Raw genomic sequence first — 23,358 nt, forward strand, 5'->3', positions numbered from 1 at the left:
GTTAAAGAGAAGTGTAAGGTGCAAGTATCGGAACCTTAATTTTTGAACAAAGTTTTTATTAAAATACGCAAAGTTTAAAGAACGATAATGGATATGGTGGGCCGCACGAACATTAAAGATATGATACCGGCTTTACCGGATGAGAAAATTGGTAAACATTTTGAAATATAATTTTTTGTTAATATGACAGTGCCCCTCCCAATATTGTCAGTGTTTATATACCTTTAAAAAACACGAATATCATCATTTTCCTTCTTTCCTCTTCTTTACATTTATGTATTGTAAAAGTAGTGAATTTGTCATGGTACAAAAGTTCGTTTATTAATTCAAGGTAGTAACTATATGTATACTTTGAATACATTTTGTAAAAAACGTTTTTTTTCTTTTACATCGCGGCAAAAAAAGATTTATTTGTTTGTTATTATTATCAATACTATTAATGATTTATAACAATAATATTGGAAACATTTTAGATATGTTAGCGGCTACAAGTATTCTTCAACAACAAGCAGCTGACATTAGAACTCAACGAATTACTTGGCATACATATTTACAGTAAGAAGTTTCAGTATTGATTTTAGTACAGTAACATTATAAAAATTAAAATTTTTAGTTGTATTAAAAATATTTAGATTTTGAAGTATAGCATTTGTACTATAAGTTTTTCTTTGTATATAGGGTAAATTAGTTGTACATAATATTTAATATTTTATAGTTCTCAAATGATGTCAAAGGAAGACCATGATTTCATAGTTGCTTTTGATACCAATGACGCCAGCGTGCGAGAAAAAAAGCTAAAAGAAGATCCACATCAAGCTGCTAAAACTTTTCTTAATTTACTTGGTCATGTATCAAAAGATCAGACTATTCAGTATATTCTTACAATGATCGATGATATGCTTCAGGTACATAAAATTATTTATTATAAGGTAATGTACAACCTATGTCAATTAAATGTTTCTAAATAGTTGTATTTTAATATTAGGAAGATCGTAGTCGTGTAGAAATTTTCCAAGAACATTCAAATCGTAAACGGGAATCAGTTTGGGGACCTTTCTTGAACTTATTGAACAGACAAGATGGATTTATAATGAATATGACATCACGAATTATAGCTAAACTTGCTTGTTGGAGTCATGATTTAATGGAAAAAACAGATCTCCAATTTTATTTGACATGGCTTAAAGATCAGCTGAAACTCAGTGTAAGTTCAAAAAAACATGATTATTTACGTGTATGAATTAACCTTTTTGGTACAATGAGCAGACTTTTTATAATTTTGTGTAGCGTATTGTGTTTTAAATTATTCGTTCGTAATTTATATTCACGCACAAAAGAAATTACAGTAGTGCCCACTTAACTGACCACGCTCGGGACCGACCGAGGTCACTTATGTGGGCATGGTTACTTCTCACAATTCAACGGAGATAAGAAAAGAGGATAAGTGCGAGTGAGATACAATAGCTGGCACCCGAAACCATATACCTACATATATACAATGTATCGATAACGACCGGCGTCAAGTTACGCTCGATGTTCGAAGCCGCTTGCCTTCTAAAGCCGCGTCCCCACTGGGTCGGCATTTGCCGTTCGGCACGGCCGATCGGCAAAAGCCGAGAATTGCGTCTACACTGCGTCCGCATCTGTCATCTAGCACGGCCGATCGGCACCCTAAGTACTTCTCGGCAAAGCCAAACACTGCATCGTCTTGGATAGCATGGCTTGAAAAGCCGAACGGCATGCCGACGAGTCGATCGGCACGATGTCGGTAACCATCAAAAGAGATCGTGCCAAGACACGAGAGCACGAAAGTTTCATGTCAATTTCGTTCCAAAACCATCATCGAGATACAAAGATACAGGAACTTTAAACGTTAATAACTTTTTAACAAAGCCTCCATCAACAAATTGGTATTCTTTCGCGATCGAACGGAAAATTTCACAGCGCGACGATTGCTACCTCCAGTTCTGAAAGGCCCAGGCAGCGCCATAAAGCCTCGTCTTGTAACCAAATATGGTCATAGGCGAAAGATTTTTTCCTCGTACCCATATTTTTGCATAGTCGATAGCCTTTCGTTCCATTCAACGACGGAATTTTCCGCAACCCCCACTAACTGTTCATCCCCTGCACTAGTCGACGAAGTTAGTGTTCCGTTTGATTAGCTCAGGTTTTTACGCTTTTTTATGTTGCCAGATTTGGAACCGTTACTTCGTCGCGAAAGTCCTCGAATATTCCGCATCTGGCAAATTTTGTTGTAAAATAATTTAGTGCTTTGTCGAAACGAAAGCGCTAGGCCCGAGTTGACCAGCGAAGGGCTATATTGTTCCGCGGGTGGTACGGTCTTCAAGGCCAAACGTCGCACAATGTGACAAGTATATGGGAGTTCGGGACAAAATTAATAACTCCTAAACTATTCAATTTTCGACTTAAGGCCTCTATACTTTTTTTAAGAGGATACAAAGATGCATCGATTTATGACCAAAAAAATACAATTTTACAAAAAAAATTAAGGTGATCTTAACAAGTAATAAGTAACAATAACAGTAACAAGTTTCTTAACGGCAATGAAAAGATTAATTGTTTTTATTGCCCACCTATGACATCGTGGCAAAGGTGGAGCGATTTATAAATTATAAATACATACAGTTTGTATAGCAATTATTCTATGTGGTTTCGACAATAGTGGTACTCGTCGGAAAACAAAAATCAAGAATATCAATTTCTTGACTGAGGCTTCGTTAAAAAGTTATTAAAAAATTCTACGATACGGTCTTTTCTACGATACGTTTGCTTTAACGGTTGTACGAATTAGCTTTTCTACGATTTAATTCAACGGTTTTACGGATTGGTCGATGTTTCCGGAGCCCGTTTCTTCCTCCGATACGCGATTTTGGGGGTGTCAACCGAATTTGGTATTAACTTTTAGCTCGACCGATTGGTCATCGACTAAGGGAAGGAGGACCCATTTTCACACCCCGTTTGGGAGGAAAACTCTTTCCTCATACCTGAACGTGGTGGAGGAAGACTTCCAGGTCACCCCCAGAACGAGGGTGCCCGAGGTTTTCTCCCCAAGTCGAAGGCTACGTTAATTTATCGAAGAAAAAACGGGACTCCGGATTAGGACGCGACGAGTGGCCGCGCGTGTTTAACAGCTGTTTTATGGCTATATTGTTCCACGAGTTGGCTCGTGGTCACTGTACATTTTTTGTGTACTGAAATGGCTTTGCCGCGGTGCATAGCAGTGGCACGGCCGTGCCGCCTTGTGCCGCCTTTTGCCGAACGCTGTGCCGATCGGCAAATGCCGAGCCGTGCCGACCCAGTGGGGACGCAGCTTAAGAATTAATGGGGATAACCCATGGTTATGTGGACACTACTGTAATACTTAGAATAATTTTGTGGGCAAGATTTCTACATATTCTGAATGGAATTGAAATGATACAGCCATCGAGCATAGTCGACATCCGTACCAAAATGGTTAAAATTTTATGCGCTTTTTATTTGTCGCTTTGCTTTCATTTTTATATAATATATTTATGTGTGTGCACAATATGGGTAATGGTTTGTTCTCATTATGTATACGATCAAATGTATTATATGTATAGTTACACAAGTTTTATACAACATACTTCAGAAATCTGTTTCAAGGATATATTTCTTTGAAAAGTTACATGTTATTGTATGTGAAATCATACTTATGCTTTCTGTATATCTTCCATGTATACACGTTTGTACAGTTGTACAAAGAACAATGTAAACCGGCTACTAAATTTTAAGGACGACTAACAATAGAACAGAAATTTAAGTGTGTCGCTACTTACCATACAGCAGGTCCATGTTGCTTGATGCAAAGTAAAGAATATACGAAAAATGTTTTTAAATTATGTGATTATTTGAAAATATGAACAAGTCACGCCGGATTTTAGTTTGATGCTCTTCAGGACACAGGCTTGCATGGGGGAGTAGAGCAAGGCAACGGTACGGACAGGGAGGCGACTGAACTACACGAACAAATAAATCCGGTTGGTCTTATATCTAATTGTTGACACGAAAATATAACACAACTAAATTATTTTGAGCCAATCTCAAATATAAAACACAACCATGCGATATAAATTATTTAATATTAAACAATAAATTTTAATTCAAATACAGAGGGAACAGTTTAATAAGTTCGTATGTAATTATACTATATAAAAATGTTCTCGTAAGTATACAAAATTACTCTTGATTGAGAAGTAAATAATTCAATGCAGCGTATATATATATATTAATTAGATATTTTAAATGCGTTATTTCACTTTTCTTGTGCGCACACATAATTCTAATCCCTTTCCTCATACAGGTATATTTTTTAAGTATCATAAATTTCGCTGTTTTTATATAGAATAATGAGTATATTCAGTCTGTGGCACGCTGTTTGCAAATGATGCTTCGCATAGACGAGTATCGTTTTGCATTTGTATCCGTTGATGGAATTTCTACCTTGCTGAGTGTATTGACAGGCAGAGTAAATTTTCAAGTACAATACCAACTTATATTTTGCTTATGGGTACTTACCTTTAATCCACTACTCGCTGAGAAGATGAACAAGTACGTATGTCGTGTCTAATTCGTGGGAAGATATTATGTAAATCTAACATTGAATTTGTACATTTTAGATTTAATGTCATACCTATCTTAGCAGATATATTAAGTGATTCTGTTAAGGAGAAAGTTACACGTATTATTTTGGCAGTATTTAGGGTAAGTTAGATAATCGAAATATTCACTTTTTATTATTTATTTTCGATATTTCGTAGAATCTCATCGAAAAAGTAGAGGATGGACAAGTTGCTAAAGAACACTGTATCGCTATGGTACAGTGCAAAGTATTAAAACAATTGTCAATACTGGGGCAACGTAAATTCGACGACGAAGATATTACCGGCGATATTGAATTCTTAAACGATAAGTTACAAGCGTCTGTTCAGGATTTAAGTTCCTTCGACGAGTATTCGACCGAAGTAAAATCTGGACGCCTTGAATGGTCTCCTGTTCACAAATCTGGCAAATTCTGGCGAGAAAACGCTAATCGTCTTAACGAGAAGAATTACGAACTGCTGCGTATTTTGGTTCATTTATTGGAAACTAGTAAGGATCCCCTAGTACTCAGTGTCGCTAGCTTTGATGTGGGAGAATATGTAAGGCACTATCCGCGTGGTAAACAGTATGTTTTGACGAAATTGTTCTATTTACAATTATTTTTTACACATTGCTATTTATTATTCAATATGGGTCTGAAAATTGTTTCAGTATAATTGAACAGCTTGGAGGCAAGCAACGAGTGATGCAACTTCTGGGTCACGAAGATCCTAATGTGAGATACGAAGCCCTTCTTGCGGTTCAGAAACTTATGGTGCATAATTGGTACGTGACTTAGATACACACTATTCTAATAAAATTCTCTTGATTTTAATAATCGTGATTTTCAAATACTGATACGAGGGATTTCATTCATAGGGAGTATTTAGGAAAACAATTGGAAAAAGAACAAACTGGAACATCGAGTGCTCCAGGAACTAAACCTGGTGCGCAAGTCCCAGCAAAGGCTTAGATGATTTTCATAAGCTTCCTAATTGTAAGTTTAGCTTGAAATCTATACATTTTATTTTTTCTGTATTACCTTAAAACGATCTATTTTCATTGCACGCAGAGATTGGTATAACAACTGCTTCTTTCCAATTACAATGTACTTCGTAACTACATTTGACTTTGCATTCCAGTGCAGTTACATGTACAATAGATACGAGAAATGTTTCCGAATAAATTCGACTCGTTCGACATCTTAGATATACAGATCAAAATATGTACATAATCGTCATACATTGTTGTCGTCTTGATAGTGAGGCGAATGTGTTTATAGAGTAATGTTAATGGAATTTATAATTACAATATTTAATGGAATGTTAGAAAAAATAAAGTATTATTAATGGAGAATAATGTAAAAATATATACATTCCAATGTTCTCTTTATTTCTCCGCAAATGTTAGTTTCACATTAATATTACAAGACGTCAATTGCGTTACGAGGTATCGAAAGATGTACGGTATATCAACTTCCCTTACAGATTTGTCATCACCGCAAAGACGACATCTTCTTCTGTCATCTAATCTTGACACGTTCACAGACATTTCTATTACCGGACCCAACAATGTCCCACATTTCTGACATACCGAAGTCTAAAATGTTAACATTGCCATTAATTAGATATCTTATTAAAAGCAGAAAAATGCGAATTCGAAAGTATTCGAACCTACCGTAGTCTTATCTGAACAGTGAAAAAGACGGTCTTGAAGTAGAAACGAACAGCCATGAGATATCAACGAATCTCGTTCCATTTCCCCAAATCGCACACCACCACCTCTTCGTCTACCTTTTATAGGTTGTCTCGTAAGAATGTCGATTGGACCCGTGCTTCTAACCTACAAAAAATGCACAATTTTAAAAGCAAACCGTAGAATAATACCAGAAATTTATATTTACATCAACCAACCTGCCACTTGTCGGAAACCATGTGCCGCAATCGTTGATAATGTACAACTCCAAAGAAAATATCGGCTGTCATTTCCCTTCCATCTATACCCGAATACATTCTTTCGGTTCCATTATAATTATAACCGCCACGTTCTAATAATTTTCCAAAATATTCAATCGCGGTTTCATTCTCATTAAATCGAAAGGACGTTGCATCATGCACCAAACCGTGTATGGCTGCTGATTTTCCAGCCATCACTTCAATCATCATAGCTATTGTCATACGACTTGGAAAACCATGTGGATTGAATACGATATCAGGAATTAAACCAGTTTCTGTAAACGGTAAATCCTCCGCTGGCCACTTTTGCGAGCAAATACCTTTTTGACCTGCTCTTGAAGCAAATTTATCTCCAACGTTTGGATTACGCTAAATGTTAAATATTAATTAGTAACTGTAACACGCATTGGCTTATAAGATGTTACAAAATTATATTCTACTAACGGTAATGCGAAAGGTAATGCAAGCTCTACGTGGAATATGGCCATGCAAAGTGCCACAGAGTTTTACATTGTCAACATGAGCATCCTCTTTGCCATGATATTTACCAGTAATATACGTTGATTGATCAGCATCATAGTAACTGTTCAGGTGTTAACATTTAACATAAAATGAATTAACAATTTTTGCTCGGAATGTCGAGGGTATTATAAATAACTTACCAATAGTAGATATCACCTTCCTTAATAACAGTACCTATCATAGGAAGACCGTCAGTGTCCAATTTTTCTGCAAGTTCAGGTTTATCTGGATTTCGTGCAAAATAACTTTTTTGATCTTTCAAATCGACAAATTCGGATTTGTAAATCGTTCCATGCGCGAAACCTCTATCGTACGCTGCTTTATTTATAATCATCGCGTCTTCCATATCGTATCCCTATAAGTGTACATATCATATTACGTAAATACATACTTTATTTCTACATACATTTTACTTCATTTTTTACTCACTGTATAAGAAACAACAGCAACTATTGCATTAGTACCCATAGGAAAATCATCAAGATTAATCTTGTCATAATGTACAGGTCGAAAGAATGGTGTTGCTGGTGTTTGCAATCTATATAATTTAGTTTCGGATTGTAATTGCCATGTATGACACGGAGTACCCATTGTTTGTTTACCCATCTGAAAAATAGCGAAATTAAATTTCTAGAAAATTCTCAAGTAAAAGAAAATTTGTAAAATATCTCACTTGACACTGATACATATTTCGTGGACTTTGATTACAGTCTGGCATTGGGATAAGATTTGCTAAGTTGCTTAAGAACGCCGTTTTTGACAATTCCTGGTGCGACGTCAACTGTAATTATAAATTGAATGGGAATGTGAAGAGCAATATGTAAAAGGCTTAAGAGGAAATGATATATTACTCCATCATAGGCTTCCTCGGGCGTCACGCAGATATCTAAATAAATCTGTTCAAATGTTCCTATATATTCAATTTTTTTAGCAGCCAGATTCATTACTGGTCTCATCATACGAGCTGGATTCGTAAACAAATATAATCCTGGATACTGGGCTGGGACATTCTTCTTTGGCACCAATGCTATTTCCATCGTGTACGGAACCTAAAAACAACTTAAGAGTAACACAATCTAAATTAATTACTCGATCGAAAAAACTCATGGTATCATTACCTCTTTTCCTTTTATTTTAAGTAATCTCAATTTGTCCGTCACTCTAGTAATTATATTGTCACCTATTAGTCCAATCAACTTCCCATCTAACATTACAACATATGAGTCTTTCCAACTGTCAGCAATCAATAATGGAATCATTCCAAGGTCCATTAATATAACAGGAATGTTGGATTTTAATTTTGGATCTGGGTGTTTTGTAATGATGCAATTCATTGTTAAGTGATTTAGAAGGCCGCAAGGTGCACCATCGGGCGTATGCACAGGGCAAATAAAACCTATATTTTAATAATTAATAAATTATCATTAATTATATCTAATCATAATTCAAATAAATAAACTATTACCCCATGCGTCTGGCAATAACTGTCTAGCTTCGGTAGTCCTCATTTCTTGAAAGAATGAACCTCTATGTATTGCACGAAAATGGCTCATATAACGCATTCTGTTAATATTTTCAGCGATAATCGTAAGACCTGTAGTTTGCATCAGTCCTAAACCAGTTGGCGACTTTAAATTTCCAGTCGATATAAAATTTTCCATCTGCGATTCAAGCGAGTTTCCATGTTTCATTACGTTTAACATTTCCTCTGTACCGATAAAAAAAAATAAATAAATCTATTTAACGTCCAGAATATGAAAAATCTGTAGATTAGGATTTGAAATACTTACGCACGCTTAAAATGTATCTATTACCCGCACTTCTCGCGCGCTTTAAGATGCCAATTTTAAGACCAATCAGCCAAGCATATAGCTTTTCTTTCAGTACTTGTAAATACAAATGTCCACCGAGTAGGCATTCCTGCATCATTACAGCATCAGCTCCTTCGACAGCACACTTATTATTTGCAAGAGCAAATAGTTTTTTTGTCATAAAAACAAGTAAATAAAATTTATCCAATGGTTTGTTAAGGTGAATCGCTATGCAGTGTCTGGAAATAATATATATGAACTATATACGATAACATGTACAGTAGTGCCCACTTAAGTGTCCGCGCTCGGGACCGGCCGCGGTCACTTAAGTGGGCATGGTCACTTCTCAGAATTCAACGGAGATAAGGAAAGAAGATAAGTGCGAGTAAGATACAATAGCTGGTACCCGAAACCATATACCCACATATATACAATTTATCGATAACGACCGGCGTCAAGTTACGCTCGATACGCTTGTTCGCGATGTTCGAAGCCGCTTGGCTTCCAAGAATTGGTGGGGATAGCTGCGGACTCTTAAGTGGACACTACTGTATTTACTAATATGTTCAGTGAACTTACTTAATAATAAAGTCACAAACATCAATGTCTGTAGCATCTTGAGGCAATTCGGAAAACTTTATTCTAAACATCCTTCCTATGTAAGCTTTGCATTCTTCGTGACTATGTAAATCTTGCATGTGTATCGCTCGTAGCATATTTAGGATACAACCTTTATAATACAGATCATCCTCACAAGTAGCTGTTAATGCATTGTAAATAAAAATGTCAGAAACATCGACCAAACACTTTAACATCAGGATTAGTGGAACATAGTATAGTATCTTCTTATATGTGAACATTAACTTTGCAGAACCATCGGTTACATAATGTAAAGTATTGTTCTGTAAAACATATAGTTTTATAGTATCATAGTTTAAGTTATAGAAAATATTAGATGTTTAGTAGACAAAATACATACAGTTGCAGTGTTATCATCACGTACACATCTTAGAAGTAAACCAAGATCACTAAATTGAATACCACGAGCTTTCCATCCTGATCTTCTAATAGCAATAGGATAATTTCTTCTTGTCATTAATAGCATTCTTATAATTCTTTCAAGTCCTTTGACTATAAAGTATCCACCCCACTCTTGTTCATGTTCTCCATGGCTAACTAACTCACTTGGACTCATTTTACTCAAATGACATCGATTAGACTACAACATCAAATGTGAATTTTAGTTAGTGCCTGAGTAAAATCTCGCTGTGTTGATGCTGGTTCATAGGACATTGTTTCATACCTTAATCATAATCGGTGTCTCTCCTAGATCCCGTTCTAGAGCCTCTTGTACTTTGTCATTGATGGACCAACCCAATTTAGCTGTTATCTTTCCTTTATAAGTATATCCTCGCTGTCTACATTCACTAGGATAAATCTTATAGCTTTTTACTCCGATTGTACCAGTTGGAACAGTAGGTTGATGAATAGATACATCATCGACCCACAGGGCAACTTTGTCTCCATTTGGAAGATAAATATAAACATGTGGATTATCCCGAACGGCCTCAGAGAGGCCATCTTCTAACATATAATTAAAGGAATCTACATGTGGAGAACCTAAACTCTGCAATAACTAAAATATACAAATAATTTAGTTCGACCTAACATTTCCAAAAAAACCAAAACTTGAGGTTAATTTAAAAATATCAATATTTACAGGATTTTGCTTTTCGGGCGGTTTACCGAAATTTTCAGACGTGTTTGTTAATTTCGGCTCAATCAACATTTTTGTACCGTTTAAAAATATGAAAGACCTTGCGTATAATTTAAACGATCCACGCTGCTCAATGCCCGGTCTTATGACACTGTAGAATGCACATGCATAGCATAGAATATAGAGTTCAAAACATTTATTTCACCTCACGTGAATCACGTGGAGAATTTCAACCATAGGTATAATAATTATCATAGATAGGTATGTTTCAGAATTTTAATAGTGATAAGTAAGGAAACTTGAAGTAGATTTTGCTAGTTATGAGTAAGTGCCTCTAACGACCAAAATTTGGATTAATAGTTATAATATCGATTACGATTCTTGAACGTGGTGCATATCGATCAATGTTCTTAGTGTTCAATGTGTTCGTCGCGTGCAGTCGCGCGCTCATCTGACTAGGTTTCAAACAACACAGACTGGAAATCGTACATAATGAATTTCAAGCCTTATATCTCGGTAACAAAGCCTTGAGTCGAAAAACGGTTAAAAAGTTTTCGATTTAAGCCTGTATGATACATTAATCCTAAGAGAGAAGATCCCACATTTTCAGTAATAGTCTGTGTAGCACATGGCTGGGACATTCCGGTAATAGTTTACGTTGGCGCGAAACAACACAACGTTATTTAAAAAGTAGCCAAGTATACTGATTAAAATGGTAAGCGAGTCAGTGAAGGTCGTATGCCGTTTTCTGACAACTCAACTGGGAGTGTTTTAAGAGTGACAAAGAAATATTCGCCTTGTTTTTCAACTCCTCGAAGCTGTGCATTAGTGTGTGTAAGTGGAGGGGCAATTTCCTGATGGAACCAGTCTGCTGTCTGACGTTTATGTCGTTGCATCGTCGAGTCCATACTCCTGCATTGAGAAAGCGGCAATCATGTAAGTAAATGCATACATACATGGAAATACATGCGAAGGAGAAGTCGACCAAGCAGTAATATATTACGAAGCGATATAATGCGACTCTACTTCTATATTCATAACAAATTTGATTGAAAACTACTTTAATCATGTTACACACGGGCGTTGACATCATTGTCAATCTGTTTAAATATGTCGCATATTTTACGCATTATTAAACGTTACTTATATAAATTAAAATCTAATCTTCCCGCGAAACAATATTTTATTTATTACTATTTCATTATTAATATTATTATTCTATGATGTGTGTGTAAAAAATCAAACGTTCATGATAATAAGGTATTTAACGATGTATTTATAACATGGGTTCATCAGGAAAATATTCATCATTTATTTAATAATATAAAAATTTGGGTAGGTACTAAACATATATTAAGAATTATATGACAGCTTTCTTTAATAATACATCGTTAAATATGACACACATTAAACTATGTCAGATGTTTACGCGAAAACTGACCATGAGATCCGGCGAACGACTTTTTTGGTATTAAGAATACCCAGCCAGTGGTTTACAAGTCTTTTAATATTTTGTACAAAAATCAATGGATTATTACTTGTTGATTGGTAAAAAATTTAATTTTCCAACAATGACAAATAGAAAAGACCTGCTTCTTATCTTAAGCTGGCATGTTTTTTTACTAGGACATTTAGTACATTGAAAAATATCAAGATTCCACTAAAACCCAGTAACGTACAGTAGATTTAATAAAATGTTGAAAATGTCGAAATTTCAATAAGTTTTACAACAAGAATTGTGGTATATTACTGAAAAATCCAACGACGCAATGTTGTTACTGTAAGGTATTTATAAATGTTAAATACATATGTATTTTCTCGTTTCATTGTCAATATAAAGTAATACCGTACAATCTCAATAAATTGTAAATTAAAGATGATGACATCGTTCGTAACCGTTGGCATGGGTTTAATTGTAAGTTGTGCATTGGGATTAATTTGTAGAAATCCGTGTAAACTAACAGCCGGAGTTTACAGCAGGGGTACTCCACTGGTTTGTTACTCCTGTAACGGTAAAAGCGTGACAGATACAGTAGAAGCAAACAGGCAGGAGGAAGGGAAATCGTGCGCTGCTCGGTTTCTTGGATGGATGATTGGTGGTATTCGTTAGTATTCGTCTAACTGTTGCATCGAAAGCTTAGTGACTTCACGTTTTATATTCCTGTCTGCGATTTTTCGAAAGAAAAGTACAACTCGCGGTCGCATGCGACCAGCGAAACTGACACACGACGTCCTAAAACGTATCACGAAACAGGTTGTTTGACGAGGTGAGTCATCGTCCATGATTATTTTGCGAGATGACGCGACTTACCGTTGATCTTCGCGTTATATACAAGTCGAGAATTGAGTTCGAATTATTGCCGAGGATACGCATAATAAAAAAAATAACAGATCATCGGAAGCTTTTTCTTTTTTAATTGGCCACGGGATAGTTGATATTTTCTGGATTTACAGTTTTATTAGAAAATCGACACGAATCTTAACGGCAAACCGGGATTTGAGAACTGGCAGAATGTAAACTTCTGTCGTGCTACTTTCTAATTAACAAGCACATTCCACCGACCAGACGATTTTCAAAACTAACCATTAACTAATTTATTTCTCGCTTAAAGTAATATTTTTTTACTTAAAAAGTAACACATTAATTTCTATTTTTATACGTCCGGCAAAAAGAATTAATAATATAATGAAATTACTAGTAAAACATGTTTTGGAATAATCGGTGGTAATTATTTCAAACGCATTGAATGAAAATCTAGTAATATTACAGTCGATTTTGAACATCATAAACTTTTTAATATATTCCAAGTCTCTTAAATTAAAAAATTTTTCTTATCTGTAACAGTTGCTTAATTTAAAAATAGTCTTGTACGTAATTTGCAATATTTCATATTATATTACAAAAAGCAATTATTTCATTATTAATATACAAAAAGTAACGATTTAAAAATAACCCTAAATGTCGTTTAATCACCTATTGTTGATGTATACCATGCAAATTGTCAAGTAGTTGTAAATGAAAAACACTGAGCCCAATTTTGAAATGCACGTAACGATCGAGCGTTGTAATTGTTGATTCATTGATGACCAAATATGACGAAGATTCGATGCCTCGCAAACTTTTCTTCAAGGCTTGTAATTACATAATATCAAACTACAATGTTGTATTATACGCGACAAATGTTTCTAGGAATTATAAACAAAAAAAATAAATTAGTCGTTGCATAATGTTTGGGTAATAATACGATGTATTTAAATCATAATGCAATTGTATAATTGAACGCTCGTAGGTGTTCACCGTGCATGATATACTGTTGTCCATATAAATTCATAGCGTGAAACAAGTTTTTTTATTATTAATGCTATGAACATTTCACATTTTATTCTGTTTATGACAAAAATAATTGATATTTATGTGTTTGTATTAGAAAGTACTTACTATATACATTGGTCCCCCAATAATGGTTATTTATTTACGATCGATAAAATATTTACCTGCTTTTGGTGTTAAAATTTTAACAAAAGTTATTATGCAATTACTGTACTATACGTAATGGTAAATGACTGTAGTCCAGTTTAGTTGAGGAAAGATTAATTACTTTTTAGAATTCAGAAATGTTAAAAATAGATTTTAAAAAATAATCTATTGAATAGTTTGAACAACAAAAACTGACTGAATATGACCTATTTTTTTACTCAACAAGATAGAAATTCTCCTTGGTATTAATAAAATAAATGTAAAATAAACAATTTGTAACATAAACGCAGCATACATCGAGCGGCCGATGTACGTATAATGTTTAAGCGATGATGATGAAACAAGTTTGAAAATTTATAATATTCAAGAGAATTTCGTAGAACATGATCATGCGACAAAATAATTGCCATTTACATACATATATCGTATATCTTAGATTATCTTATTTCAACATCTTTCGTTGTATAATAGACAATAATTGTGTACCATACAATTATTATATAATATGTTGTATATTATCGCAATATTATTACATGGTAAATGAATTAATATACTAATCATTTATAATTTAATTTATTTATAAATTTATTTAATTTATTTATAAATTATTTATTTATTTATAAATTAAATTATTGAATTAGTGAAGTAAAAGTTACAAAATTATAGTTATATTATATTATTATGTCAGGGACAAATGCAGAGTAAATTTTTTTATATAAATTAATTACAACAATATGTATTTTACAGAAGCTATAAAAATGAATTGGCAGTGGTTTCATTTTTTTTTTCTATCCTGCATAGTTACAAACATATTTGCAGAACCGTAAGTATATATTCACATACATATATTTGCTTTATTTATTTTAATAGATTAATATTTTAAGAACCAAATATTAGATATTATGTTATTATCTTCACCATTGTTTCATAAAGAAATACTTCTTTAATTTTTAAAGGTATTATAGTATAATTGCTCCAAAGGTGGTTAGACCTAATTCAGAATATCACGTAGCAGTTAGTACTACTGGTATATCAACAACATCAACGATATACATAGAATTGAATGGATTTCTTGATAATGGAGATACATTCAATGTTTCACAAATTACACGCGTACAGCCGTATTTTACAAGAACGATACAGCTGGAGGTAAATTAACATTTTGGACATTTCTTCATAATAAAAGTAGTTTCCATTTGCTAATTATCTTTAAAATTTTAGATTGGCGACATCGTACCTGGCAAGTACGAATTAATCGCGCGTGGCCTAGCAGGAATCGAATTTTCAGATTCAAAGCCAGTTGAATACATTCATAAAAGTTACTCTGTTTTCATTCAAACTGACAGAGCAATTTATAAACCTGGCAACAAGGTCATGTTTAGATGCATTTTGTTGAATTCTAGACTTAGACCTACACTCGCAAGATTAATAGATATTTACATTATGGTAAATATATTTGGATAAATGCCATTAAATTAAACTAGTTTGATTTACTTTGCTTATAACAATGCATTATATACTATGTATAAAATTTGTATAGGATGGAAAAGGAAATAGAATTAAACAGTGGATCCGCCCACCTGTAACACATGGTATCTTTAATGGAGAAATTGAATTATCCGAATCACCAGTTTTAGGCACTTGGAAAATCACTGCCAATATCGGTGATCAAATTTTTGAAAAAGACTTTGAAGTTGCCGAATACGTCCTTCCCAATTTTGAAGTAACTATTGATGCCCCTAAACACTTCACATTCAAAGACTCGAAAATTGTTGCAACAGTTTATGCCAAGTAAGCAAATCTTAGCAATTAGATAAATTTGTATTCTTTTGTTTGAGCTTTTTGGAAACGTGTCTAAGATTGTATCTAGAATTCCTATTCTCCACGACTGTAGCAGAGACTTTGATGTTATTTAATGTTCATATCTTAATATTCTCATTAAAAATTTGACCAAAATTATTCATTTTAAAGTGCAAATCATTTAGGTATACTTATGGCAAGCCAGTGAAAGGTGAGGTAACAATTACAGCTTATCCTGATATTTTCTCTGGTGTTATTCAACCAATTTATCAACAACCTGTGCGGAAAGTAATTCCTATCGACGGGAAAGTGACGGTCGATTTTGACATTCAATCTGAACTTAAGTATGTGTTATTCTATAATATAATATTCATCATTTTTTTAAGCAAAAATATATCTTAACACGGTATATATTTTCTATAGATTAACAGATGACTATGAAAGGCCAGTTATGATTGATGTTGTAGTGGAGGAATCTTTAACTGGTAGAAGACAAAATACTTCTATGCAAATAACATTACACAAGTACAAATATACGATGGACTTGATAAAAACATCAGAATATTATAAACCTAATTTGAAGTATACAGCGTTCGTACGTGCACAGAATCATATTCTAATCGAATAAATTTCAATTTTCGTACAAGGTTGTTTTATAAAAACAAACATTTTATAGATAAAATTAACATACCACGATGGAACACCGGTTCGGGATAAAACAAATCCTGTTACGATAATGTATGGGTATACTTATAATCAATCTGCATACACCAATATTACCGGTATGCTGGATGAAAATGGAATGGTAAAATTAGATTTCTATCCACCGAAAAGCACAGATAATATTTCACTTCCCTTAAATATTGAGGTAAATTATAAATAATAGAAGTACTGTTAACAGTGATTAATAAATTATAAATTAATGTTATTTAATGAAAGAACATTGTTACAAATAGGCACAATATCTGAATCTTCACGAGTGGTTTCCCTCTACAAACCAAGCCATGTCTCTGAATAATGAATATATACAAGTTATTTTAAAAACTGAAAACCCCATGGTATGATTTTTTAATTTCTTTACATACAGGGTGTATGCGTTATGCTCCGTTATTATTAAATCTCAAAGTATGCTTTTTACATAAAAAAGTTAAGGTCAACCTGTATATTAATATTGATATTAAAAATGTTATTTCCGTCTAAGGTCAATCAAGACGTCGAAATGGAAGTAAATTCCACTGTACCGCTGAAATATATTAGTTACGAAATATTTGGGCGTGGTGATATATTAGATGCTGGTTCAATATATGTACAAAATAAATATACGACAACATTTAAGTAAATATTTATGAATTTTTAAACATAGAATTATTTAGTTTCTTTCTTAATTACTTGCATAGTCTGGAACAATAAATAAATTTTTTATTTCAGGTTTTTGGCAACATATGTTATGGCTCCTACTGTGCATGTTATTGTATATTATGTAGGAAATGATGGAGAAATTATTGCAGATGCTCTGGATGTTGAACTCGAGGGAATACTTCAGAATTTTGTAAGTTAATCTAAAAAATTTGGTAACAATAAAACATAATTAATAAACGTGATTATTGATTTTATACTTGTTATTTAAGGTCGACATTGAAGTAGCACCTGAAGAAGTTGAGCCAGGAGAAAAAGTAAATTTAATTATTACTACAAAACCGAATTCATATGTTGGACTACTAGGTGTGGATCAAAGATCTATTTTGCTTAAGTCTGGTAACGATATTTCGTTCGTAAGTCATTTTTTAACGATTTCATGAATTTAAGTCTTGCCGAAAGTATCGATCGTTGTAACGTATTTTGATTATGTGCAGGAACAAGTATACAAAGAGTTAAAATCATATGATATAGTACAGAAATCACCGTACATAGACTCAATTTTTGATCGATATCTATGGAGCCCTGGATCGGCTACAGCAAAGGAAGCGTTTAGCGTAAATAAATCAGTATTTTTTTTTTAATATTTTATCTGTTTTTTGCTAAAAATGTTGATCTGTATATTTATTTATTAGGAGAGCGGTGCTATTATAATAACAAATGGATATGTTCATGAAAATGTTGCAATTCGTAAGTAAACTCGAACAAGTTTTTACTTGGCTTATTAAGTTGGTTACTAATATTAATTTACACTCTCCATTATACGTGATCCTGAAGATTTTTCTGATGTAGTAACATAGTCCATAATTTTTTGACTCATCATAACGTAGCATGAAAGTAATATCCTCAAGCCCAGCATTCCATATAATAGTTACTATCAGTTCTTGAACTGATCAGACAAGGTATTTATCATTTAACAAAGCTTATGTCTGTATAGTATACTACAGGTCTGGTTTAGAGGGCGCCTTTTCAACTGCTGTTGGAAGTTCAAGTTCAGTTGTATTGCCATCAGAGAAGATGAAAGTACGCAAGAATTTCCCTGAAACTTGGCTTTGGCAAACGCTTGATGCTGGGTAATGCCATTGAAATTTTTACCGGCTAATAATATTCGTTAATGTGTAACTTGTTAAGTACATAGAAATATTACTTTAATACTACGTACTAACCGTTTTAAATCACGTACTACACTATGTTTTACTGTTTATAAAATTACCGATATTTATTAGGTGGAGAATATGTGTTTAGCTTTACGTAACTAACGCTACAAGGTAACGGCTTTATTACAATTCATTTTTTCTCTCTGCAATTTACTCTCCTAATAATACTAAAAAGTAGAAATCACTATTGTTCGTTCCTAAGAGTTATAAAAATCACAGAAAAAATTTATCTTCTCAACGTATTCTGAATAGAATTTAAAGAGAAATATATTTTTCTAGTAGCGTTATATTATTCTTTGATATTTCGTTGGTCGATTTGATATAATTACAATATATAGAATTGGATTGCAGGACAACCGGGAATACTGGATGGTAGAATAACAGGCTCGCCTCATGGGGCATCCACACTTCGACCAGACCTTGGTCCACCTGTTACGCACAAACTAGCAACAAGACCACCACTGGCAGGTCCTTATGCCTTCTCTCGCATCCCACCTCCTGTCTGGAATAAGCCCCGTGTTTTCCTAATGCATGACATTTTAAACACCTGGCTTTTTACAAACTTCTCTTCAGGGTATTTATCTTATATACTTTCAGTTTACAAAGCTTTATATACACGCTTTAAGTAAGTACTTTAATGAATAACGTTTATGTAATTATCGCTTTGTTTTTGTACAGAACGTTTCTGTGTAAATTAAAGCTCTGGGATGTTGTTTTGGGTGTTTATAATACGACTGGTACACATAGTCAGCGATTATATATAACATATCGTTGCTATTTTCTTTGCATTTTACATTGCATCATAATTTTATATTGTATTTTCAATCATTCATTCTTGCATACTGTTACAAAGTAAATTGCTTAGTTTTAATAAGGTGATTGAATTTCTGTAAAATATGACTATTATCAACATTATTTTATATGTAGAATTTATTTATGAACAAATTTATTGCGGTAATAGCAAATTTCTTATAATATTAGCCAACTCTTAGATTAATTACGATATATAAATTTCCTTTTTTTAATAAGTTAAATTGTATGTTTGCTATAAATCGTATCGCTTCTAAATATAAAAAAAAAATTTAATTTCAACAAACAAATAAGTATACACGTTAAAACTAGGTATGACGGAAAGAACGAACTGAAAAGAAATGTACCTGATTCAATCACATCGTGGGTGCTAACTGCATTTTCTGTAAATGACGTTCATGGACTGGGTCTTATAGAAGAGCCGCGAAAGGTAATTACAAAATGATATGCTAAAGTTAATTACAAATAATAATGTGAATTATAACAAGAGAAATTGATCTCTTTACAGTTAAAGGTTTTTAGGCCATTTTTTATTGCTATGGATCTCCCTTATTCTGTAATTCGAGGAGAGATTGTTGCGATCCAAATCATAGTATTTAATTACATGAGCAAAAGCGTAACGGCTGAAGTTTTGCTAACACACGAGGGCCAATTCGATTTTGCAGAAATTTCCAACGAAGTTCACGATGTACCAAGTAAGATTTAAATAGACAAATTTTATAATTTAAAAATAACTTGTAGAATTTATGTTATAGAACAGACGTGAATCGTATTTAAATATTTCAGAATTGGAGTTGTACCGTAAAAAGAAAGTAGACGTGAAAGCTAATTCTAGTGCTAGTGTATCTTTCATGATAATTCCAAGAGATTTGGGATACATTACAATCAAAGCAACCGCAAATAGTGTATTAGCTGGCGATAGTGTTGAACATAAACTGTTTGTTAAAGTAACGTGTTTCATATTGTTTTATCTATTGTTGATCGAAAATAACATTTAATTTTTGTTTATTAATATTCATACACACACACCTATATATATGTATATATATACATAGGCTGAAGGGGAAACACAGTATGTAAACAAAGCATCTTTCTTGGATCTTAGAAGTGCCGCCACCGTATCGACCAATTTTACTATTGATATACCTAAAAATGTTGTGCCAGGTTCTGAACACGTTGAAATCTCTGCAGTAGGTAAGTCTTCCCACTATTAACATTTTTAATTGTAATAAATTAACTATTGTGTATTTATTTGTCATTTTAATCCGATTACAAGCGAAAAGCGCTGATCGTTAAATTATATTTCTATTAGGCGATATTTTGGGCCCAAGTATTTTAAATTTGGCAAATTTAATTAAGATACCGTTTGGTTGCGGAGAACAGAATATGTTGAATTTTGTTCCAAATATAATGGTATTAAATTATCTGAAAGTAAGTGAATGTATAATGGAAAAAGAAAACAAAATGTATAGTTTGTTTACTGATAGAGAATCAATTAGTGGGAAAATTTATTTTCAGAATACAAACCAATTAACGCAAGCAGTGCAAGGTAAAGCTTTAAAGTATATGGAAATAGGCTATCAACGGGAGTTGACTTACAGGCACGATGATGGGTCGTTTAGTGCATTTGGCATGTCAGATAGTAATGGAAGCACATGGTATGCTTACCTGTTTACTTGTTACGTTCATAAATATTACAATATCTTTCGTTATATTATAATTCTGTTTTTCATTAGGCTTACTGCATTTGTAGCAAAGGCTTTTAATCAGGCTGTAGAATACATTCCGATTGAAAATAGAATAATAGATGAAGCTTTTCAGTGGTTAGCGAATAATCAGGCTCCAAATGGAAGCTTCCCGGAAGTAGGGAAGGTCAGTCATCGCGACATGCAAGGTGGAGCTGCAAAAGGTCTTGCATTGACAGCGTTTACTCTTATTGCTTTTCTAGAAAATACAGTGAGTTCAATTAATACTAATTTAAGATTATGAAAATAATAAACTCGATATCAATTTTTTTAATTTTTTTTTTTACAGAATGCTAACGGAAAATACAGAAATACAATAAATAAAGGAATTGATTACATTATCCGTAACATGAATGACCTAGATGATACGTATGCTTTGAGTATCTGCACATATGCCTTAAATTTGGCGAAACATCCATACGAGAATACCGCATTTAATTTATTAGAATCTAAGGCCATGACGAAAGAAGATCTTAAATGGTGGAGTAAACCTATTCCAAAAGATGATAAAAATCCATGGTACTCCTTACCACGACCCGTTGACGTCGAAATGACATCCTACACTTTGTTGACTTATTTAAGACGTAATGCCGTCACTGATTCTATACCTATAATGAAATGGCTTGTGAAACAAAGAAATGCCGAAGGCGGTTTTGCATCCACGCAGGTGAATATTATAACAACAAATACCAAATGATACAAATATAATGCTCGAATAATTCATTGATACAATTTCTAGGATACAGTAATTGGAATACAAGCCTTAGCAAAATTAGGTGAAAAACTAGCATCGAAGAATAATTCTATATCGATAACGTTTATGTACGAGGGTGGTGGACAGAGTCATATGAATATAAATCCTGATAATTCTATGATACTTCAGAAACAAGTCGTAAGTTTAAATTATGCGCTTTGCGCCGAATAATGTTCCTAATATTTCTAAATCTTTAGCTACCTAGAAAAGTACGGTTGGTTAATATAACAGCCGTTGGGAATGGATTCGCTTTGGTTCAAATTTCATTTCAATATAATTTGAACGTGACTGGAGCATGGCCGCTCTTTACATTGGACCCTCAAGTTGACAAAAACTCCAATGCCAATCACTTACAACTTTCTATTTGTTCTGGGTATGAGTTTATTTGAAGTTTCAAAAATATCGCTTACAATTATGTTATTTACTCGATACCTTGATTTTTTATAATAGATTTGTCCCAACTAAAGAAGCAAATGAAAGTAATATGGTTGTGATGGAAGTTAGTTTGCCGTCTGGTTTCACGGTGGATAGAGATTCGCTACCTAGTCTCGAGGTATCGCAAAACGTGAAACGTGTAGAAACCAAAAATGGAGATACAGTAGTAATATTATATTTCGACAAGGTATATAGAACAAAAAATATAGAATATATCAAAACATGCAAATTTCTTATACGAAGAAAAATTAATTTAGGTACGCCGTTTTTAAACATCAAAATTTGAATTTACAGATGGATAGACAAGAATATTGCCCTACAGTATCTGCATTCAGAACGCACAAAGTAGCAAAACAGAAACCAGTACCAGTTTCCATATATGACTATTACGATTCGTGTAAGTTATTCGACTGCTAAACAAAAATTGTTAATTTATAATATTTATAACAACTCTAAAGTAATATACTACTATGAATTATTGAACTGTTGAAATTCACTTCTTTAATGCTTGAGTAATTTCTTTTTCAGCAAGAAGAGCAAGAGTATTTTATGAACCGCAGAAAGCAACACTTTGCGATATATGCGAAAACGAGGACTGTGAAGATTTATGCGTTTCACAATTTGGTAAACGAAAGCATTCTCTGCAATCATCGGCTTCATACTTACCTACTTGCGTGTATCTACAGTTATTACTTTCACTCTTTTGCATTCAATACTTTAAATACTTGTAATTATAGCTTTCCAAAAATGATGTATAGCTTCATTAAAAAGTACAATAGAATTTCGTGTACACAGAAACTTGCAACCAAAGTACAGCATATGCAAGAATAATTATTTAACATTTAAGTAAACTAATATTAAACCTTTCAATTCGATGATTGAAAATTCTTAATTCCGCATTAAATAACATTTAAATACATTAGAAACTACTGTATATTGACAAATTAAGTATAAACCAATTTTTATTGTATATTGATACTTCTTATGTTACAGTAAATATACCTAGTTGTTATTTATAGCATGTTAATTTATATTTGTTTATTTATTTATAATTAGCTTAAATAAAAAAATATGAATTCTTTTACCTAAATTTTCCTTCAGTAATAAGACTTTCAAACGGTTCTATCCGAAGATTAAA

The 23,358-nt window shown here is 33.2% G+C and overlaps 3 protein-coding genes across 11 annotated transcripts; 2 read left to right on the plus strand and 1 right to left on the minus strand.

Moving 5' to 3' along the window:
- On the plus strand, positions 1 to 7,941 carry LOC122401649 (V-type proton ATPase subunit H). Of its 6 annotated transcripts, none has more exons than XM_043403902.1 (11): positions 1 to 151; positions 474 to 555; positions 716 to 905; positions 986 to 1,204; positions 3,924 to 4,019; positions 4,385 to 4,590; positions 4,659 to 4,743; positions 4,800 to 5,206; positions 5,293 to 5,406; positions 5,500 to 5,617; positions 7,808 to 7,941. In XM_043403902.1, exons 1-10 carry the CDS (start codon positions 88 to 90, stop codon positions 5,591 to 5,593), a joined length of 1,557 nt encoding a protein of 518 aa, XP_043259837.1. In that variant the 5' UTR covers positions 1 to 87; the 3' UTR covers positions 5,594 to 5,617; positions 7,808 to 7,941. The 6 variants fall into 6 exon arrangements, with proteins under 6 accessions (XP_043259837.1, XP_043259834.1, XP_043259835.1 ...); XM_043403899.1 differs by lacking the exon at positions 7,808 to 7,941 and adding an exon at positions 6,108 to 6,218; XM_043403900.1 differs by lacking the exon at positions 7,808 to 7,941 and adding an exon at positions 5,763 to 5,902.
- LOC122401647 (DNA-directed RNA polymerase I subunit RPA2) lies at positions 5,969 to 10,706 on the minus strand. The gene is made up of 15 exons (XM_043403896.1): positions 10,629 to 10,706; positions 10,212 to 10,544; positions 9,888 to 10,127; positions 9,488 to 9,810; positions 8,888 to 9,147; positions 8,563 to 8,805; positions 8,216 to 8,493; positions 7,949 to 8,146; positions 7,771 to 7,878; positions 7,527 to 7,703; positions 7,238 to 7,452; positions 7,020 to 7,158; positions 6,534 to 6,944; positions 6,298 to 6,462; positions 5,969 to 6,219 (listed from the first exon to the last, which is right to left on the minus strand). The coding sequence occupies exons 1-15, from the start codon at positions 10,695 to 10,697 to the stop codon at positions 6,010 to 6,012; spliced, it is 3,369 nt and encodes a 1,122-aa protein (XP_043259831.1). The 5' UTR covers positions 10,698 to 10,706; the 3' UTR covers positions 5,969 to 6,009.
- A 788-nt stretch (positions 10,707 to 11,494) lies between these two features.
- On the plus strand, positions 11,495 to 23,146 carry LOC122401645 (CD109 antigen-like). 4 transcript variants are annotated; one of them, XM_043403890.1, is made up of 29 exons: positions 11,503 to 11,561; positions 12,570 to 12,892; positions 14,851 to 14,926; positions 15,060 to 15,252; positions 15,325 to 15,549; positions 15,644 to 15,894; positions 16,089 to 16,247; positions 16,327 to 16,498; positions 16,580 to 16,771; positions 16,860 to 16,961; positions 17,105 to 17,238; positions 17,332 to 17,452; positions 17,532 to 17,675; positions 17,757 to 17,876; positions 17,955 to 18,009; positions 18,828 to 19,050; positions 19,599 to 19,716; positions 19,795 to 19,981; positions 20,073 to 20,233; positions 20,342 to 20,480; positions 20,599 to 20,717; positions 20,805 to 20,944; positions 21,023 to 21,242; positions 21,321 to 21,698; positions 21,771 to 21,923; positions 21,983 to 22,158; positions 22,236 to 22,407; positions 22,515 to 22,617; positions 22,749 to 23,146. In XM_043403890.1, exons 3-29 carry the CDS (start codon positions 14,862 to 14,864, stop codon positions 22,949 to 22,951), a joined length of 4,425 nt encoding a protein of 1,474 aa, XP_043259825.1. In that variant the 5' UTR covers positions 11,503 to 11,561; positions 12,570 to 12,892; positions 14,851 to 14,861; the 3' UTR covers positions 22,952 to 23,146. The 4 variants fall into 4 exon arrangements, with proteins under 4 accessions (XP_043259828.1, XP_043259825.1, XP_043259829.1 ...); XM_043403894.1 differs by lacking the exon at positions 18,828 to 19,050 and adding an exon at positions 18,257 to 18,392 and having other exon boundaries at positions 22,749 to 23,145; XM_043403893.1 differs by lacking the exon at positions 12,570 to 12,892 and having other exon boundaries at positions 11,495 to 11,561.
- The last annotated feature ends 212 nt before the right edge of the window (positions 23,147 to 23,358 follow it).

Source organism: Colletes gigas, unplaced genomic scaffold (genome assembly GCF_013123115.1).
Source record: "Colletes gigas isolate AHSC1104 unplaced genomic scaffold, ASM1312311v1 Colletes_gigas_Sc00026, whole genome shotgun sequence".
Taxonomy (NCBI): domain Eukaryota; kingdom Metazoa; phylum Arthropoda; class Insecta; order Hymenoptera; family Colletidae; genus Colletes; species Colletes gigas.

Excerpts from the sequence above, each read along its gene's own strand:
- LOC122401649 (XM_043403902.1), top strand. The coding sequence starts at position 88 with ATGGATATGGTGGGCCGCACGAACATTAAAGATATGATACCGGCTTTA. Across the intron at positions 1,205-3,923 it reads AAGATCAGCTGAAACTCAGT|TTTGATGCTCTTCAGGACAC; the intron begins GTAAGTTCAAAA and ends GCCGGATTTTAG. Across the intron at positions 4,591-4,658 it reads CTCGCTGAGAAGATGAACAA|ATTTAATGTCATACCTATCT; the intron begins GTACGTATGTCG and ends TGTACATTTTAG.
- LOC122401647 (XM_043403896.1), bottom strand. The coding sequence starts at position 10,697 with ATGTTGATTGAGCCGAAATTAACAAACACGTCTGAAAATTTCGGTAAA. Across the intron at positions 10,545-10,628 it reads CGCCCGAAAAGCAAAATCCT|TTATTGCAGAGTTTAGGTTC; the intron begins GTAAATATTGAT and ends TGTATATTTTAG. Across the intron at positions 6,945-7,019 it reads GCATTACCTTTCGCATTACC|CGTAATCCAAACGTTGGAGA; the intron begins GTTAGTAGAATA and ends TTTAACATTTAG.
- LOC122401645 (XM_043403893.1), top strand. The coding sequence starts at position 14,862 with ATGAATTGGCAGTGGTTTCATTTTTTTTTTCTATCCTGCATAGTTACA. Across the intron at positions 15,253-15,324 it reads CAAGAACGATACAGCTGGAG|ATTGGCGACATCGTACCTGG; the intron begins GTAAATTAACAT and ends TTAAAATTTTAG. Across the intron at positions 17,676-17,756 it reads CTGGTAACGATATTTCGTTC|GAACAAGTATACAAAGAGTT; the intron begins GTAAGTCATTTT and ends GATTATGTGCAG.